The sequence below is a fragment of the Mustela putorius genome, unplaced genomic scaffold (genome assembly GCF_011764305.1).
Source record: "Mustela putorius furo isolate JIRA1106 unplaced genomic scaffold, ASM1176430v1.1 tig00000242_pilon_pilon_pilon, whole genome shotgun sequence".
Lineage (NCBI taxonomy): Eukaryota > Metazoa > Chordata > Mammalia > Carnivora > Mustelidae > Mustela > Mustela putorius.
The window spans coordinates 3,803,487-3,823,359 of NW_025421325.1; the positions used below are offsets into that span (position 1 = coordinate 3,803,487).

At 34.4% G+C, this 19,873-nt stretch overlaps 1 protein-coding gene across 1 annotated transcript in view; it reads left to right on the top strand.

Moving 5' to 3' along the window:
* The window catches only part of ANXA10 (annexin A10), a 116,167-nt gene that overhangs the window by 90,814 nt on the left and 5,480 nt on the right, over nt 1–19,873 (top strand). Inside the window, exons 7-10 of the mRNA XM_004779556.3 lie at nt 15,455–15,508; nt 15,606–15,699; nt 16,392–16,487; nt 18,780–18,838. Of these exons, the coding sequence (XP_004779613.2) occupies nt 15,455–15,508; nt 15,606–15,699; nt 16,392–16,487; nt 18,780–18,838 (303 nt within the window). The remainder of the gene's footprint in view (nt 1–15,454; nt 15,509–15,605; nt 15,700–16,391; nt 16,488–18,779; nt 18,839–19,873) is intronic.

Below are 19,873 nucleotides of genomic sequence, written 5' to 3' on the forward strand. Positions count from 1 at the left end.
ACAAGAAAGAAACCCTAAGCCCAACAGGAGAAGAGAAATAATAAAGATCAGAGCAGAAATTAATGAAATAGAAACCAAAACAACAATAGAACAAATCAATGAAACTAGAAGCTGGTTCTTTGAAAGAATTAATAAAATTGATAAACCCCTGGCCAGACTTATCAAAAAGAAAAGAGAAAGGACCCAAATAAATAAAATCATGAATGAAAGAGGAGAGGTCACAACTAACACCAAAGAAATACAAACTATTATAAGAACATACTATGAGCAACTCTACGCCAATAAATTTGACAATCTGGAAGAAATGGATCCATTCCTAGAAACATATAAACTACCACAACTGAACCAGGAAGAAATAGAAAGCCTGAACAGACCCATAACCAGTAAGGAGATTGAAACAGTCATTAAAAATCTCCAAACAAACAAAAGCCCAGGGCCAGACGGCTTCCCGGGGGAATTCTACCAAACATTTAAAGAAGAACTAATTCCTATTCTCCTGAAACTGTTCCAAAAAATAGAAATGGAAGGAAAATTTCCAAACTCATTTTATGAGGCCGGCATCACCTTGATCCCCAAACCACACAAGGATCCCATCAAAAAAGGGAGCTATAGACCAATATCCTTGATGAACACAGATGCGAAAATTCTCACCAAAATACTAGCCATACTAGCCAATAGGATTCAACAGTACATTAAAAGGATTATTCACCATGACCAAGGGATTTATTCCAGGGCTGCAAGTTTGGTTCAACATCTGCAAATCAGTCAATGTGATACAACACATCAATAAAAGAAAGAACAAGAATGATATGATACTCTCAATAGTTGCTGAAAAAGCATCTGACAAAGTACAGCATCCCTTCCTGATCAAAACTCTTCAAAGTGTAGGGATAGAGGGCACATACCTCAATATCATCAAAGCCATCTATGAAAAACCCACCGCAAATATCATTCTCAATGGAGAAAAACTGAAAGCTTTTCCGCTAAGGTCAGGAACACAGCAGGGATGTCCATTATCACCACTGCTATTCAACATAGTACTAGAAGTCCTAGCCTCATCATTCAGACAACAAAAGGAAATTAAAGGCATCCAAATCGGCAAAGAAGAAGTCAAATTATCACTCTTCACAGATGATATGATACTATATGTGGAAAACCCAAAAGACTCCACTCCAAAACTACTAGAACTTGTACAGGAATTCAGTAAAGTGTCAGGATATAAAATCAATGCACAGAAATCAGTTGCATTTCTCTACACCAACAACAAGACAGAAGAAAGATAAATTAAGGAGTCAATCCCATTTACAATTGCACCCCAAACCATAAGATACCTAGGAATAAACCTAACCAAAGAGGCACAGAATCTATACTCAGAAAACTATAAAGTACTCATGAAGGAAATTGAGGAAGACGCAAAGAAAGGGAAAAATGTTCCATGCTCCTGGATTGGAAGAATAAATATTGTGAAAATGTCTATGCTACCTGAAGCAATCTACACATTTAATGCAATTCCTATCAAAGTACCATCCATCTTTTTCAAAGAAATGGAACAAATAATTCTAAAATTTATATGGAACCAGAAAAGACCTCAAATAGCCAAAGGGATATTGTAAAAGAAAGCCAAAGTTGGTGGCATCACAATTCCGGACTTCAAGCTCTATTACAAAGCTGTCATCATCAAGACAGCATGGTACTGGCACAAAAACAGACACATAGATCAATGGAACAGAATAGAGAGCCCAGAAATAGACCCTCAACTCTATGATCAACTAATCTTCGACAAAGCAGGAAAGCATGTCCAATGGAAAAAAGACAGCCTCTTCAATAAATTGTGTTGGTAAAATTGGACAGCCACATGCAGAAAAATGAAATTGGACCATTTCCTTACACCACACACAAAAATAGCCTCAAAATGGATGAAGGACCTCAATGTGAGAAAGGAATCCATCAAAATCCTTGAGAAGAACACAGACAGCAACCTCTTCGACCTCAGCCGCAGCAACATCTTCCTAGGAACAATGCCAAAGGCAAGGGAAGGAAGGGCAAAAACGAACTATTGGGATTTCATCAAGATCAAAAGCTTTTGCACAGCAAAGGAAACAGTTAACAAAATCAAAAGACAACTGACAGAATGGGAGAAGATATTTGCAAACGACATATCAGATAAAGGACTAGTGTCCAAAATCTATAAAGAACTTAGCAAACTCAAAACCCAAAGAACAAATAATCCAATCAAGAAATGGGCAAAGGACATGAACAGACATTTCTGCAAAGAAGACATCCAGATGGCCAACAGACACATGATAAAGTGCTCCATATCACTCGGCATCAGGGAAATGCAATCAAAACCATAATGAGATATCACCTCACACCAGTCAGAATGGCTAAAATCAACAAGTCAGGAAATGACAGATGCTGGCGAGGATGCGGAGAAAGGGGAACCCTCCTACACTGTTGGTGGGAATGCAAGCTGGTGTACCACTCTGGAAAACAGCATGGAGGTTCCTCAAAATGTTGAAAATAGAACTGCCCTATGACCCAGCAATTGCACTACTGGGTATTTACCCTAAAGATACAACTTAGTGATCTGAAGGGACACGTGCACCTGAATGTTTATAGCAGCAATGTCCACAATAGCCAAACTATGGAAAGAACCTAGATGTCCATCAACAGATGAATGGATCAAGAAGAGTGGTATATATACACAATGGAATACTATGCAGCCATCAAAAGAAATGAAATCTTGCCATTTGCGACAATATGAATGGAACTAGAGCGTATCATGCTTAGCGAAATAAGTCAAGCGGAGAAAGACAACTGTCATATGATCTCCCTGATATGAGGAAGTGGTGATGCAACATGGGGGGTTAAGGGGGTAGGAGAAGAATAAATGAAACAAGATGGGATTGGGAAGGAGACAAACCATAAGTGACTCTTAATCTCACAAAACAAACTGAGGGTTGCTGTGGGGAGGGGGGTTGGGAGAAGGGGGGTGGAGTTATGGACATTGGGGAGGGTATGTGCTTTGGTGAGTGCTGTGAAGTGTGTAAACCTGGCAATTCACAGACCTGTACCCCTGGGGATAGAAATATATGTTTATAAAAAATTAAAAATTTAAAAATAAAAAAAGATTAAAGGAAACTAAAAAAAAAGAACTTTATAAAATAAATGTCTTTACATTTTTATTCATGCTTTGTGTTTTTTGACATCCATATCATGACACCACTTTAAATGATCTTTAAAAGATCACTGTGTGGAAGTATCTTGGCCCTACTCCTAATCCTACCTGTAGAATGATAGTGTTTATTATATTATATACTATATATACATTATATATATATATTTATATATAACCTACAATTTTAATCTGAGTATATTAGATATATTTTAAATTTCTATATAACTAATCCTATCATGAATAATTAATTCAATGAGATTTTAAAAACTCCATTTTAATCTTTTATTCTTTCTGTTTCGTTCTTGGCCTAGATAAACCATGAATATGTAAAAAAAAAAAATTAGTCCAACATTTACTTGTATTTGCTTGATTAATTGCTGAGTTGTTCCAACAAGCAAAATTCAAAAGTGCTAGTATGGAAGCTAGTATGGAAGTAATCGTTTCTCATGAGACCTCTCACTGAACCTACTCTCCAAAGCCTCCTTCTGCTCCATAGGAATTGCCCTCCTCCAAGCCTGTCTTATGTATTTCTATTCTATGTTAGTATATAATGTGGAATGTGTTTACACATCCACCTCTCCCAGTAGCTTTAGTATCCCAATCATGAGAACTATGTCCTATTCAACTTTATAGTCTTAGAACAAGGGTTTGTATATGATACATGGAAATCAAGTCAGATTTTTTTGAAAGTAAATGCTGCAAAGAGCAAATTATTTTAAAAGTCTGAGTGAATATATAATGGATAAAAGACCTCACCATGAGGCAGGAATCCATCAGAATTCTAGAGAATAACATAGGCAGTAATCTCTTTGACATGAATCACAGCAACTTCTTTCAAGATATGTCTCCAAAGGCAAAGGAAACAAAAGTGAAAATGAACTTTTGAGATTTCGTCAAGATTAAAAGCTCATGCACAGCAAAAGAAACAGTCAATAAAACAAAGAGGCAACCCATGGAATAGAAGAAGATATATGCAAATGACAGTACAGACCAAGGGCTGATATCCAAGATCCATAAAGAACTTCTCAAACTCAACACATACAAAACAGATAATCATGTCAAAAAATGGGCAGAAGACATGAACAGACACATCTCCAAAAAAGACATACAAATGGCTAACAGACACATGAAAAAAAGTTCATCATCACTAGCCATCAGGGAGATTCAAATCAAAACCACATTGAGATGCTGCCTTATACCAGTTAGAATGGCAAAAATTAACAAGACAGGAAACAACAAATGTTGGAGTGGTTGTGGAGAAAGGGGAACCCTCTTACAGTATTGTTGGGAATGCAAGTTGGTACAACTACTTTGGAAAACAGTGTGGAGATTCTTCAAAATTTTGAAAATAGAGCTCCCTATGACCCTGCGATTGCACTACTGGGTATTTACCTCCAAAGATACAGATGTAGTGAAAAGAAAGGCCATATGTACCCCAATGTTCATAGCAGCAATGGCCACAGTCACCAAACTGTGGAAAGAATCAAGATGTCCTTCAACAGACGAATGGATAAAGAAGATATGGTCCATATATACAATGGAGTATTATGCCTCCATCAGAAAGGATGAATACCCAACTTTTGTATCAACATGGATGGGACTGGAAGAGATTATGCTGAGTGAAATAAGTCAAGCAGAGAAAGTCAATTATTTGTGGAGCGTAAGAAATAACACAGAGGACATGAGGAGATGGAGAGGAGAAGTGAGTTGGGGGAAATTGGAGGGGGAGACAAATCATGAGAAACTGTGGAGTCTGAGAAACAAACTGAGGGTTTTGGAGGGAAGGGGAGAGGAGGGGGAGGTTGAGTGAGCTTGGTGGTGGGTATTATGGATGGCACATAGTGCATGGAGCACTGGGTGTGGTGCATAAGCAATGAATTCTGGGACATTGCAAAGAAATTTTTAAAAAATAAAAAATTTTTTAAAAGTCTGAGTGAATAAAGTTCAATGCTTGCTAAAGTAAGAGGCTTCATATACAATGGGTTTGTACCAAGGTTCTGGAGAGTGAGCATCATTCACACATCTGGAGAGGAGGAGGGAAGGTGGTTCAGGGTTAATGGAGAGGTCCTGCAAGAGCATACTAGCTGGCTTGAAGGACTCCTGCTGAATAGGAAAAATTTGTCTGATTAAATTGCTGGTTGAGATGCCAGGCTGACAAGGTTCTTGTAAGCAGTAGAGAGCCACAAGGACATATTTTTGGCAGCATGTGAGATGATTGGGAAGATTTTATCTATTATCATCTCTGTGTAAGCAGGAAAAAAAAATTAAGTTGCATATGTCATGATAATTTACTACAACAATAGAAAGAAAATTATAGTGAGAGCCTCACGTATGACTTAATTTAAGAGAATCTGACTTAAAAATAAAAACTAACTTCCCCTTTTTATCATCTTTAAGTCTTAATTCCATTCTTTTTGAGTTCATATTGATCTAATCAAACAGATATAACCTGAATATATGCTGAAGTGAGACAAGAAACAATGAGAAGTCTCAGCAGGAGACAAAGAAAACATGTATTTAGGCAAGAAAAAGCTATTAAAAATTCCTCTCTTTTATGACTCAGATTGTCTTATTGGCCATCTTTCAGCAGGAAGCAAAGTTAGAATTCTTGATATTCCGCTAAGATTAAAGAATAAAAAGAAAGAAGGAAGCATTCAGTGTAGGGAAAAAATAAAGAATACTGGGTGTGGTGCATAAACAACAAATGCTGGAACGCTGAAAAGAAATAAAATAAAATAAAATAAAATAATAGAATTTAAAAAAAAAGAATATTCCCCAGCTTTTCAGGAAAATAGACCCACAGCCATATGCTGATTTTTCCTCAAAATTACAAATTCAAGTAATTTTTAAAGATTTTACTTATTTATTTGATGGGGGGTACACAAATAGGGGGATTGAGAGGGAGAACCAGGATTCTCTGTCAAGCAGAGAGCTCAATGTGGGGCTCAATCTAAGGATCCCGAGATCATGACCTGAGCCAAAGGTAGAAACTTTAGGATTGAGCCACCCGGGCACCCCTACAAATTCAAATATTTACAGAGATTTCTATTGTTTTAATTCTATAACAAAACAAAGTTTCTTAAACTTTTCTGAAGTTAAGGTATTGTATTACTACACACAAGAGAGATAAAAATTAAGAATTGTTTCTACTTGTCTAGAACTAGTGTGTATACAAAAGTAGTTAGAAAGCATCACTATTATTAAAGAATTTTTCCTTTAAGAAGTCAATAGCAGTGAATTATTGCTTCATTTTCCTTCTTTTCTTGTTATTTTTCTGTCTTCCTCATTCAGGGTGGATTAACATGTCTATCAAACACAGGTGGTATGGTTTCCCTTAATATGTGTCCGTTGTGATTAAAAATTTCATTGTTGTATTTCACACCTATTTTGTATGATTGAATTCAAGAATTAATAAATATATTAGATTGGCACACTAACTCTCCATTCATTGCCAGACAACATGGATTTTAATTATTTTTTATTCTTATATGTGATATGGGTGTGTGTGCCCAAGTTGTTCTCAGTTTTGAATTAGGAATAAAAATTCCTCAGGAAAACATTGCTGAGAAAGCCATGTATTAACTGTACCAGATCAAGGAGATATTGGTAATTTGGACTAATTGGATTTCTTCAAATTGTTCACTTGAAAAAGATGATATAGTACTAAGCAAATCCACTTTCAGTTAAATTTAAAATTTTCAGGAGCTCCTGGAGGGCTTAGTTGGTTAAGTGTCTGCCTTCAGCTTAGGTCATGGTCCCAGGGTCCTTGTGATGAGCCCCCAATATGCTGAAAGCACCAAAGTGCTGAATGATTGTGTCATTACATTAATATTATACTATGTATTAACTAACTGGAATTTAAACAAAAATTTCTTGAAATTCTCTCAATTTAAAAAGGTCATAATTTTTAAAATTTTCAACAAGTAATGCTACAAAATATAAAATAAAAGAACAATTTCCCAGTCAAAAATTCATATTGGCATAGGCATTGCCCTAATAAAGGAAAGCCAACATCCCATTGTAAATCCCTAAGTTGAATCCTAATATCAAACAAGTTTTTATTTTCTTAACATCCAAATAGAAAATTATTTCAATTTATTGATGAAAAATATATTGTCTGGTAGGAAATAAATTGTATTTTATTAGGATAACTTTGTATTCCATTAAAGCTATATCATAGTCCAGTTTCTCTCAAATCCTGCTTCCTTCCTCTCCCCATAAGTGTTTCTCCCAAGAACACTCCATAATAAATAAGACACATGCTGATCTCCATATCAGAGTCAGCTTTCCAAGGAACCCAAAGGCTATATCCCCACCATGTAGAGACAAGGAGACCCAGGTTTAGAGGGATTATGTTTACATATCTACTGAATGAGAGGGACAATATGAAAACAGGCCTAAGTACTATCACCCCATTGTTTAAATCTAATTTCTATCTTCAGCCCCATTTGACTCCACTCCAGTTCTACTTCTATTTGATAAAATGTCAATGACCAATACCCAAATAACCTCTTAAAATTTCTATACCTCTTAAATAGTTGAGCTATAAATCACTTAGAGGTACTGACATCTCAGAATCAGAATTGCAGTGGATTTTTTTAAAGCAAAGATTCTTATATTCCAGAAAAAAAAAAGTTCTGAAAATTAAGCATGACAGAAAATAAGTCATGAGGGAAATAATCAGTGAACAATGTCTTCTCAATGTAATGAGGCAATCAATCTTATTCATAATTGTGGTTCCTTTTCCATGAAATTAAATAATAATGCTTATTATTGATAAAGTATATATGTGTTTATGCATATTTATATATAGTAATATTATCTATATAGACATACATATTTTAAAACAATGCACTAATTTATGTTAACATGGTTTTACCTAATTTGATTATGACTTTATAGTATAAAGTATTATTAATTAATTTCAGTTTTTAGAGTTGGAACATTAAATTGTGTTTGTGTGTTTAACTTTGAAATAGGTTTTCAATGTAGTAAAGTTTTTCCTTCCAAGAGAGAACATCAAAAAATGAGGGTGAACAGAAACCTAGATTTTATAAGAAGCCAAGGAAAAATAATTAAGTTTACTTAAGGATTAAATACTTATAAGGTTTCATAGTACATTTCTCTTAAAATGTAAAACAAATTTTACAAGTATAAAACAATATGCATTTCATAGAAATTACTTATATTACTATAGAAAATGGAAGTAAAAAGAGGTATCTTAGTATAATTTCCTCTATTAATAGTCTTTTTGAAGATCAGAAGTCTCATGTTAATCCATACTTCTTATGTATAAATAATTATACATATAATTAAATGTACAATTTCTCTTAGTTTTTTTAATATTTTAAAGATTTCCCATTGACTCCCAACTTCTACATTAATGGTTCTTCTGTTTGGAGCCTCTGATTTACCATTTGGATTAGTAAATCTAGAAGGTTGTGAAAAGATAAAAAGTGAGTTAGGGAACTGAAAAGTGTATCATTGCCCCTCACCACTATCTGTGGTGTAAATCACTTCAGAGAGAAACTGGCTAGACATTTTACAAAAAGGAAATGGAATTCCTTCCTAAAGGTTGTGCAATTTAGATTGATGATTCCAGCCAGATAACTGAGGGTTACTTCAGTGTGAACAAATCTCTTCTACCCTGTAGTTGGAATCGTTATTCTCTCTCTCAATCTCTCTGTCTGTCTTTGTCTTTCTCTTCCTCAATCTCCCTTTTTCTCATATATAGATGATTTTCCTCTTAGCCATGGTTGTATGTCCTTATATTTATTATTTACCTTCTTGAGATTCAGATGAGATTTACTTTGTAAATTAAGGAATGTGAACCATTCTTCCCTCAATTCTCTTCCAACACAAATATTCTAAAATTCGATTATTGTAATTACATCCACTACTTCCATCTACATTTATTTGACTCTCAGAATCCAAGTAAAGACTGTCTGTGGCTTTCAATTTCTTAACATCATGAAAATCAGGCACATCTCTTTTGTGAATTAATAGAGACCGAGAGAATTGGAGCATAGAAACCTTAAGATATTCATGAAATGGAAAGTGTTGAGAATTATTGTCATATTTTTCTGGGAGAGAAGATTTTTTACTTAATCTTAAAGTATTTTCCAAAAGGGATATTTCTAATAAGGAAACAACTCAGCTGGAACCTCTTTTTCTTGAAAACTAATGCCAATCATTAAATGGGCTTACAACATTCCATGCTTGCTTTTATTAACTAGATTTATGGGAGATGTAATTATCTGTCAAATAGTAAAAAATTAATCACTTGGAGATTAATTAATGTGCAAATCACACAGGAGATGATAAATGTTCTCAAGGAAGGGGTGGAAATGACCCAACTGAATGCTTACTCATCATAGCTGTTAGGATTTTCCTTACGATGGTTTCTCAAACTTGTACAGCGAGACTTCTGGGGATGTTATTGCCATCAGATTTCAGTAATCATCTGTAGTCAACTTACACATTTCAAATATTTTCAGCTAGATTCTCATTCCCTTAACATCTTTTTTTCACAGTTTTATTTTGCCCCAACTCAAATTCTGTACTCATATATACCATTTCTCTGTTACACACACCATGTTGTTATCTTAGGCTTTTTACATGACAGCTTGACTCTGACAGTGGAAAAAGCTAAAACACAAACTTACCTATTCACATTTTTAAATCTACCAGTCTGCTTAAAGTGCTTTTGTAATTAACTGCACAAAAAAGTAAACAGACAAGCACCACTTCAAGTTCGATGTCAAAACTTACATTTCAAAAATATTTCAGAAACAGAGAACTGCAGAAATTTCTTAAATATTTCTCACAAACTTTGTAAGGGTAGGTGTTTACTTAGCCATGTAGTTTGGTCAGAAATCACTAAGAAAATTTCAATGATCCATAAAATTTTCCTACATCTACTAACTGACCTTTTATTATTATTATTATTTTAATTCCAGTGTGGTTAACATACAGTGTTATATTAGTTATATTAGAACATTTTTTATTATTCTTTTTTAATTCCAGTGTGGTTAACATACAGTGTTATATTAGTTTCAGCTCCGCAATATAGTGATTCAACAATTTCATGTATTGACTCAGTACTCATCAAGATAAATGTACTCTTAATCCCCTTCAACTGTTTCATACATCCTCCACCAGTAACCATCCATTTGTTCTCTATATTTAAAAGTCTGTTTTTTGGTTTGTCCCTTTTTTTCCCTTTGTTCATTTGTTTTATTTCTTAAATCCCATGTGTGAGTGAAATTGTGTGGTATTTGTCTTTCTCTGACTGGCTTATTTTGCTTAGCATTATACTCTCTAGCTAGATTCATATCTTTGCAAACAGTAAGATCTCATTCTTTTTATGAATGAGTTATATCCCATTGTGTATATATAGCACATCTTCTTTATTCATTCATCTACTGATGGTCACGTCGACTGCTTCTATAGTTTGGCTGTTGTAAATAATGCTGCAATAAGCATAGGAGTGCTTACAACCCTCCAAATTAATGTTTTCATATTCTTTAGCTAAACACCCAGAGTAGTGCAACTAATGGGTCATAGGGTAGCTTTATTTTTAATTTTTTGAGGAACCACTATATTATTTCACAGTGGCTACACCAGTTAGGATTCTTGATGCATTCTCTGCATCAAGGTTTCTTTTTCTCCACATCCTTGCCAACACTTGCTTCTTGAGGGTTTTATTTTAGCCATTCTGACAAGTGTGAGATGATACCTAATTGTGGTTTTTATTTTCCCTGATGATGAGTGATATTGAGTAGTATCTTCTCATGCCTCTGATGGTCATATGGATGTCTTCTTTGGAGAAGAGTCTGTTCAGGTCTTCTGCCCATTTTCAAATTGGATTTACTTGGGGGTTTTTTGGTGTTAAATTGTATAAGTTCTTTACATGTCTTGGATGCTAACCTTTCATTGGATATGTTATTTGGAAATATCTTCTCCCATTCAGTAGGTTGTCTTTTGGCTTAGTTGGTTGTTTCCTTCAGTGTGCAGAAGCATTTAACTTTGATGTAGTCCCAGTACTTTATTTTTTCTTTCACTTCCCTTGCCTCAGGAGACATATCTAGAAGGATGTTGTTATGACCAATATCAGAAAAAATACTATCTTTGTTCTCTTCTGGAGTGTTTAAGTTTTCAGGTCTCACATTTATGTCCTTAATTCATTTTGAGTGTATTTTTGTTTATGGTGCAAGAAAGCAGTCCAGTTTCATTATTTTCAAATGCAGCTGTCCAGTTTTCCCAATACCATTTGTTGAAGGGATTGACTTTTTCCCATTGGATATTCTTTCCTGCTTTGTTGAAGTTTAATTGACCATATAATTGTGAGCTTATCTCTGGACTTTCTATTCTGGTCCATTGATCTATAAAAATCTGTTGTATTTCTATACACTAATATTGAAGCAGGAGAAAGAAATAAAAACAATGACATTCACAATTGCACAAAAAATAATAAGATACCTAGGAATAAACTTCACCACAGAAGCGAATGACCTGTAGTCTGAAAAAATGTAAAACACTGATGAAAGAGATTGAAGACAACATAAAGAAATGGGAAGACAGTCCATGCTTATGGAGTGCAAATACCGTTAAAATGTCTACACTACCCAAAGCAATCTACAGATTTAATGGAATGCTTATCAAAATACCAACCACATTTTTCATAGAACTAGAACAAACAATCTTAAAATTTGTGTGGAACCAGAAAAGACCCCAAACAGTGAAAGCACTCTCAAGGAAGAAAAACAAGAGTGGAAGTATCAAAATTCCAGACTTCAAGTTATATTACAAAGCTGTATTAATATAACTGATCTTTGAATTCTGTTATCTAAAAATTATTTCTTTAGCTTTCCTGCATTCATTTAGTATTGATTTAATTAGTATTTGTCAAGTGCCTACAATGTGCCAAGCATGATTCCAGGCAACAGAGAATTGTCAGTGAACAAGAGACAAAGACCTCATCAGTGTTTGAGAAGCTTACATTCTAATGGGAGAATAGGAAAATTTCAAGAGAAATCTAACAAACAGGTACATTATATAGAATGTTAGAAGGCAGTGAGAAATATGGCGGAGGAGAATAATGGAAATGGACATCTTGGGGCTGGGCATAGTAGGTAGGTTGCAGTATTACATAGAATGGTCAGATAAATCTCATTGAGAAGAGGTTATATGAGCAAACATTTGGAAAAAATATGTTGACAAATGAGTGGTGATGATAGGACATTCCAGGCAAAGGGGAAAGTTACGGGAAAGTTCTAGGACAAGGGAATGGCTGCCAGTTGTGAAGAATAGCAAGAAGAGCAGCTGGTGCCATCTGAGCAAGCCAAGGAAATGTTCTATAATAGTGGCAATGTCAGAAAGGTAACAGGTGATGAAATTTGGTCAAATCTGTAGCCTCGTAAGGATTTTTACTTCTGTTCTGAATGAAATGGGAAGAGGAGAATCATTACTGGATTTTGAGAAAAACGATGATATGACCTTGTGCTTTAAAGTGTTCACACTAGATGCAATGTTGAGGAAAAAGTAGGGAGAAAAGTAGGATAGAAACAAGCCTGTAAGGATGCTACCAGCAAAGAATTTTGTCAATATTAATTTGGACCCATAGGAGAGCTCTGGCAGTGATGAAAAGTGCCCAGATTCTGCATGTATTTTGAAGGTAGTGTCTATATTATTTCCTGAGAAATTAGGTGTAGCATATGTAAAAAAGAAGGAATAAAATGTTACTCAATTCTTAAGTCTGAGCAGTAGGAATGATGGGGTTGTCATAAACCGAGATGTGAGGTTTATAAGAGGTTTTTGAGTTTGAGGGAAACCAGGAAATAGATTTTGAACATGTTTTGTCTAATATGTATATTAGAAATCCAAGTGAAGATGTTCGGTTGGCAACTGGAATATATGCACCTGAGATTCAAATGGTAGATCTAAGCTAGTAATGTAAAATTGGATATCATTACAACATAGATGGAATATAAAGCCACAAGAACAGTTAGGATTAACAAGGGAAGGACTGTAGATGCCAACAAGAGCAGTGCCAAAAACTGAGTACTAAAACTTTCCAGTATTAAGAGATTAAAAAGTAAAGGGGACCAATACACAAGATTGAGAAGGAAGTAGAAGGAAGGAGAATGAGAGTGCAGATTCTAGAAGCCTGGAGATGAAGACATAGCAAGGAGGAGAGTGAGCAATTGCATCAAATCCTACTGATGGTCAAATAAGATGAAGACTGTGAATTACCATGATAAGTTTATGTTATTAAAGAAATGGCATATATCCATAGAAGATAAAGCATATTTATTGCTTTTAGTCATTTGTTGCTTGAGCAAATTAAAATCATAGGGACTGACCAAAGGATATTATCTGAAAATATTGAATTCTTTAGGCTAAGGGGAGAGTATAGTAATCAAATCTCAGGCCAGAAATGGTACTGAAATTTAAAACTTTTCCTTAGCTGGACACTTCTAAGTGATACACAACTTCCAAGTTATGATTAAACATATTAACTTTTCTAGGGCTACAAAAGTTTGTAGTTTATTTATTTCTCTATGAATAAGTTGATCTTTCTCATATGCTTCCAGCTTTGGGTTAGCAAGGGGAAAAGCCTAGTATTTAATTTAATATAGCAAATTTAATCCATATAATACTTTGCGAGTGTATGTTCAATATCATTTACACAGTTATTGATTAAACACACAACTCTTATATTTCTGACCCTCCCCTCTCCTTCTCACCAAGAGAACACTTGGTGGAGAGAAATCTGAATATTTAGGAGCTAGTTTATGAGAGTGATAATGCCTCAGGTCATTAAGATATTTTCTGCATCCTTGCTCATCTTGGTTTTGGAATGGTAGTTCTGGACAACTCTGGACATGTAGGTGATGAGATATAGAAGTCCACAGTATGAGCATTTTTCAAAATCAGCTGCCAAACCATACAGCTGGTTAATTTACTATCTTTTTTGTCTCAATTTTGTCAGAGCCAAGTAAACTTCTATGTTGCTTTAGCCTCATCTTTCCTCTCACTGGAACTAAAGAATCTCCCTAAGTTTTCAGTCTCACATAGTCTATCAATGTGATCTACTTTATAGCTCCTGGCTACTAGAACAATCTGTCCCTGCTATGGCCCTAAACAACTCCATCTGTCAAGCTTCCCAACCAGGTTCTAGCTAACATGCAAGTTCCTCTGTTAGGAGCAGATAAGAAATTTGGAGCCCATTGATGCTACTTAGGGATTGAGATCAATTCAAGAGAGTTGTATTTAGGACTTCCCTCTGTTTGATCTTGCTATATCACTGAGTTCCTAGCAATGTGGTTATTTCAAGAGTCCAAAAAGATGATAGGATCAGAAGCCACTGTATTCTCAATGTTCTTTCAGCATAGTTAAACAAGAAAGAAATAGGAAGAGAAGGAAAAAAAGAAAGAAAGAGAAAAAGGGAGAGAGGGAGGGAGGAGAAAAAAATAAAGAAGAAGAAGAGAAGAGAAGAGGAGAGGAGAGGAGAGGAGAGGAGAGGAGAGGAGGGAGGGGAGGAGGGAGGGGAGGGGAGGGGAGGGGAGGGAAGGGGAGGGAAGGGAAAAGAAAAAGCCTTCCCTCCAGATCTCAAGCCAAGAGCAATAGTAAACGAATGGTCTAATCGCATGTCTCTTTGAACTCTTCCCCCCAGACCGTATAGTCATAATCCTTGGAGATCAGAAGCTCCTGCACTGGCTAGCCCTCCTTCCCTCCTGTTTGTAATGGAATCTCTAATCAACTTGGCCATATTTATTCTTTATATGATAAATGGGTGGGAGTGGTGGTCATGATACAAATTTGTAAAATATTCTTACTCCACAAAATCTGGATTTCATTATTATTTTGTTGCATGTATCCTATTTGACAAGGTAGAGACTGAATATTAACTCATTCTTTCTCTCTGCATTTTCACTCCAACAACGTTAAATCCAATAGTACTACCCACTGCCAGGCCTTGGATGATGCCCAGTTTGATGGGAAGAAGACACTGCACAGAGAGTCATAAGAGTAAAAACACTTCAATGCCTTTGAAAGATTACCACTGGTGCAAAGAAAAGATTAAACCCACATTTTTAAAAAGGACCTATGTTTCATATAATATTCAACAAATGTAGACTAATTTCAAATAATGATAGAATTTTTTAAGAAATTACCAATGTTTTTGGCGATTCAAAGATTTTTGTCCCAATAATCCTATATGGGTTGTTAATTAAGAAAATTGACAAGGGAAAACCTGTGCTTATTTTACAGGGAACCAGAGAGGAAGGATATACAGACCCTGCTATGGCTGCTCAGGATGCAATGGTAACTAGAACCAGATCTCAAAGTGACTATGAAAAAACCTTTGTTAAAATGGTCTGTGGTGGTTATGGGGCTACTTCCTAGCAATATGATGTTTCAGGTCCTGTGGGAAGCCTGTCAGCAGAAGACAGGAGAACACAAAACCATGCTGCAAATGATCCTGTGCAACAAAAGCTATCAACAACTGTGGCTTGGTAATTATTAATCAGGTTTCTTTTTAGCTACTTAACTGATAGTTTAATAGAAAGCAAATAGTTAACTAGAAGGGGAAAAAAGGGAAATGTTACATATAGAGGAAAGTCAGTGATCACAAAGGTACTTATTTTGAATTATATTTATACAGAATGTCTTATCTAATGACATTACTAAGGAATGATTTTTTCTTATAATTTTATTTTTTCCCAAAATTGAATTATATAAACTTTAAATATTGAATCTTTCAAAATCATCTCTATTTCTGATGGAGAACTTACCCAAATAAATTAGCTATTTTCTATTAGGCATATTAGATGTTTTCTTGAAGAGAATATAGTAATCATGGTTTAACTAGTTCATTACAAGTCAAGGAGATTATCATTAATGTCATGATTTATGTGAAGCCATCATATTTGTCTTAGAGGTACACTCATATTAGCTTGTATATTCTTTGGCTTCTATATTTTTCTGTTTCTTTTAGTTAAAAAAATTGTTTTATTTTTTTTCTACATATATAAAACACTATAAAAATTGTGAAAGATAGCCTACTCCAACTCAACCTGTACCCCTATACTTTACTTTCATTATGTGTAACAAGCTAACCAATATTTATATTTTAAATTTACAATATTTATATTTTAAAATCATAATATGTACAAAATATCCTTTTAATTATATCAATTTGTTGAAGTTTTCCAGGAATTTCAAAATATTTCTGGGCAAGACATAGTAGATGCCATTAATGAATGCTATGATGGATACTTCCAAGAGTTGCTAGTTGCAATTGGTAAGTAATGATTTATTTGGTGTACAGCAGACCTTGGATTCCACAATAAGTGCTGATTAGCTCTGATTGAATTAAACATGCATGACTTTGCTCTTCATTGAGTTACTTTCCCTGAATTTAATTATTTAGTGAAGATGTTAACTCTATAGAGGAAAAGCACATTAGCTACTCATACAATGCACTAAACTGGCAACTTGATAACTTGAATGAACAAATACCCTTCCCTAATAGCTGGTTCAACTTTCATACTGGGAAACATTGAAATCTCACTCTCTCAGGTAACTGGGATCTCACACCTTTGAATTCATTTATATGTACTGATTTCCATTCCCTTGTTAAAAAGCAGATAAATGCTAGAAATTTGGCTTCCTTTTCTCCAAGTGGAAGAGTCTTTTTGTCATCATCTTTAATATATTGCCTTTAGGAGTAAGTTCTACCATAAACAAAAATTTACCAAGTTGTTACTCAATAGTGATTTCTCCAGGCTATTGTGAAAGGGACATACTTCCATCTCTTTTCTAAGAAAAGATATCTTCCCATAGAGAGGAAAACAGTGTCAGTTTTCCATAACAACTACTATGAAACCACTATGCTGTACCTTGTTCTGTGCTGTGACTTGACAGCATACATTGTAGGAACTACAAACAAAACGTCTTTGTGAAATGTCCCCATAAAGAACACACATCAAGTAAACACTTACATTTGTTGAATAAATGTATATTATGATTTTCCATTCCTAGAATGGCACAAACATACATGGGCATTTGAGATGGCAAGAAACATAATTTTTATATCTTAGCTTCTAAAGGAGTTTCAAGCTAGGGTTCCATTAAAAAGGTTTGGTGGGGTCTATGAAATCCTTAAAATACTATATAATATATGAGTATGAAAATAGTTTAATAACATATCACACTGCAACTCATTTAACAAGGCCAAGGAGGCTAATTGACTACTTCAAAGTCCATCAACTAATGAGCAACAAAGTTATGACTAGAACCCATGTCATTTGAATTCCAAGATTGTTCTCTTTCCACTATATACCAAACCACAAACAAAGCAGTAGGTAAGAGCAAATAGTGGACATGAGAAACAGCAAAAAATAATTTAACTGATTCATTCAATTTATTCATTTATTGAGTCATCCACTATTGTGGCCATTGATTTAGGCTGTGCAAATGGAACAGTAAAGCAACAACAAAAGCTCTTTCTCCTGAAAGTGTCCACATTCTAGCAGAGACTCAAGAGTGTTCTATGAAGTTCACAGTTACAAATAAATGTAAAAGATGAAGGCATGGTCTTAAAACCTAAAATTATCATTTGAACTGTAGAAAAAACAACTGTTGTGATGACTTTATTTTGCCCAAAAGTTATAGCCTCACATATGTTACTCATTTTTTTATTAATTTATTTACTTATTCAAATAAACATTATTGAATTGTCAGTAATCATCAAATGACCTCCATCAAGGACAACTGTTCACTAGGCTCTAAGTGGTTCTAATGTCATAATGGTTTTGATTAGATGACTCCTAACACTACTCCAGTCCCCTTATGACCCACCAGAGTTTTGTTTGTTTGTTTGTTTGTTTGTTTTTAAGAGATCTCAGATTTGGGACGCCTGAGATGTTCAACTGGTTGAGCATGCGACTCTTGGTTTTGGCTCAGGTCATGATCTTAGGGTTGAAGATTCAGTCCCATGGAGATTCAGTCCCAGTGGGGAGTCTGCTTGAAATTCACTTTCTCTCTCCTACTCCCCACCCACTCTCAGTCTCCGTCTTTCCTCTCTCTCAAATAAATTAAAAAATCTTTAAAAAGAAGAGAGAAAAACCTCAGATCTATTCACAAGTCTGTGAGGGACTAAAAATAGTGTTTGGGAAAATGAATCAATTGTATATTGAGTTTTATAATGATAAAAATCTATAATAGTGGTGACAGCCTGGATCTCTTTGAAGCTTTATTTAATTTTCAGGTAAAAGGGACACATTTTTCTTCACTAGACACTGTGAAAGAACTAAGAGATCTCCAAGAAAAAGACATAGACTAAATGAAAACCTGAATGAGTTATTATAATATTGTTGCTTTACATGTTTCTATAGGTTATGGTTTTACCACTATTTTAAATATTGAAATTTTACTACAATGTACAATGAGGTTTCCCACATAGGACTCAAAAAGTTTCACTCTCCTAGGATTTTAACAGTAAAAAAGAAGTGTTTTCATTGTTTCCCAAATTCTGAAAAAAATATATGTTGTCACTCTCAAATTTTCTTTTTTTTTTTCTGATTTTTCCTAGTTCTCTGTATTCGAGATAAACCAGCCTATTTTGCTTATAGACTATATAGTGCAATCCATGTAAGTATGACCCACATATTTTTAAAATTTTCCCAGATAATCATGTTTACTTTCTCAAAGCACTAGGTTTACCTTTATTATTTAAACATTTTTGAACTTGTATACAAATATATTTGTTTCAAACAAAATATGCTCAAGTGGGGAAAAAATGTATTATACACCAAAATGAGAACACCAAATAAATAATGCTCTGCTTTCCTTGTCAAATTGAGTTACTTGAGACGTAACACTCCATGGGATCTATCTCCCCCAGGTGGTTTAGCACTTCTTAGCATATGAAGAAGCTAGTAAATCCAAAAGCTTTTTGTATTTTGCCAAAGACCCCTACTTCACACATAACTCAAGCACAAAACATATAGTATCAAGCAGGAAATGTCAAAACATTATAAACCCTTAGTAAGAAATTGCTACATTTCTGAAATTAAAAAAAAAAAAAACATGAAATAATGCCAGTGGTTATTTTTAAACTTGAAGTGTTATTTTAGAAAGTACTTTAAGAAGAGATGGCTAGACAATAATAATCTATTTTGTAATTAAATGAAAGTGTTGTTCATATTTAGTGTGACAGTCAATCACACTTCCTTTGGTGCATTTATCTTCAAAGAAACAAACATTTAAATGCATGAGACAATGCATATTTTATCCATAATGTGCATAACACATTTTTAGAGAAAGAAAAGTTCTGATACAAATCATTATACATATATCATATCTCAAAAAAACTCTGTGAAAATTAATTTTTTAAAAGTCAGTAGTTTTAAAAGTCTGTTTTATCCTCAAAGTTGTTTTTACAGACCAACTTATTAAAAGTAGCTAGCAAGCTGGGATAATATGATAATAGTTAAGAATATTTCTATTATATATCTTTTGTAAAAAGTATTTTTTATTTACCTACAAGAACCAACCTACGTATCCTCAGAACACATGTATCCTATGTTCACAGCTCTCTGTTTCTATTTTATTCTATTTCCAAGCAGAAAAAAAATTGACTTGATTTTTTAAAAAAAATTTAAATAATGTATTGGGCAATGCTAT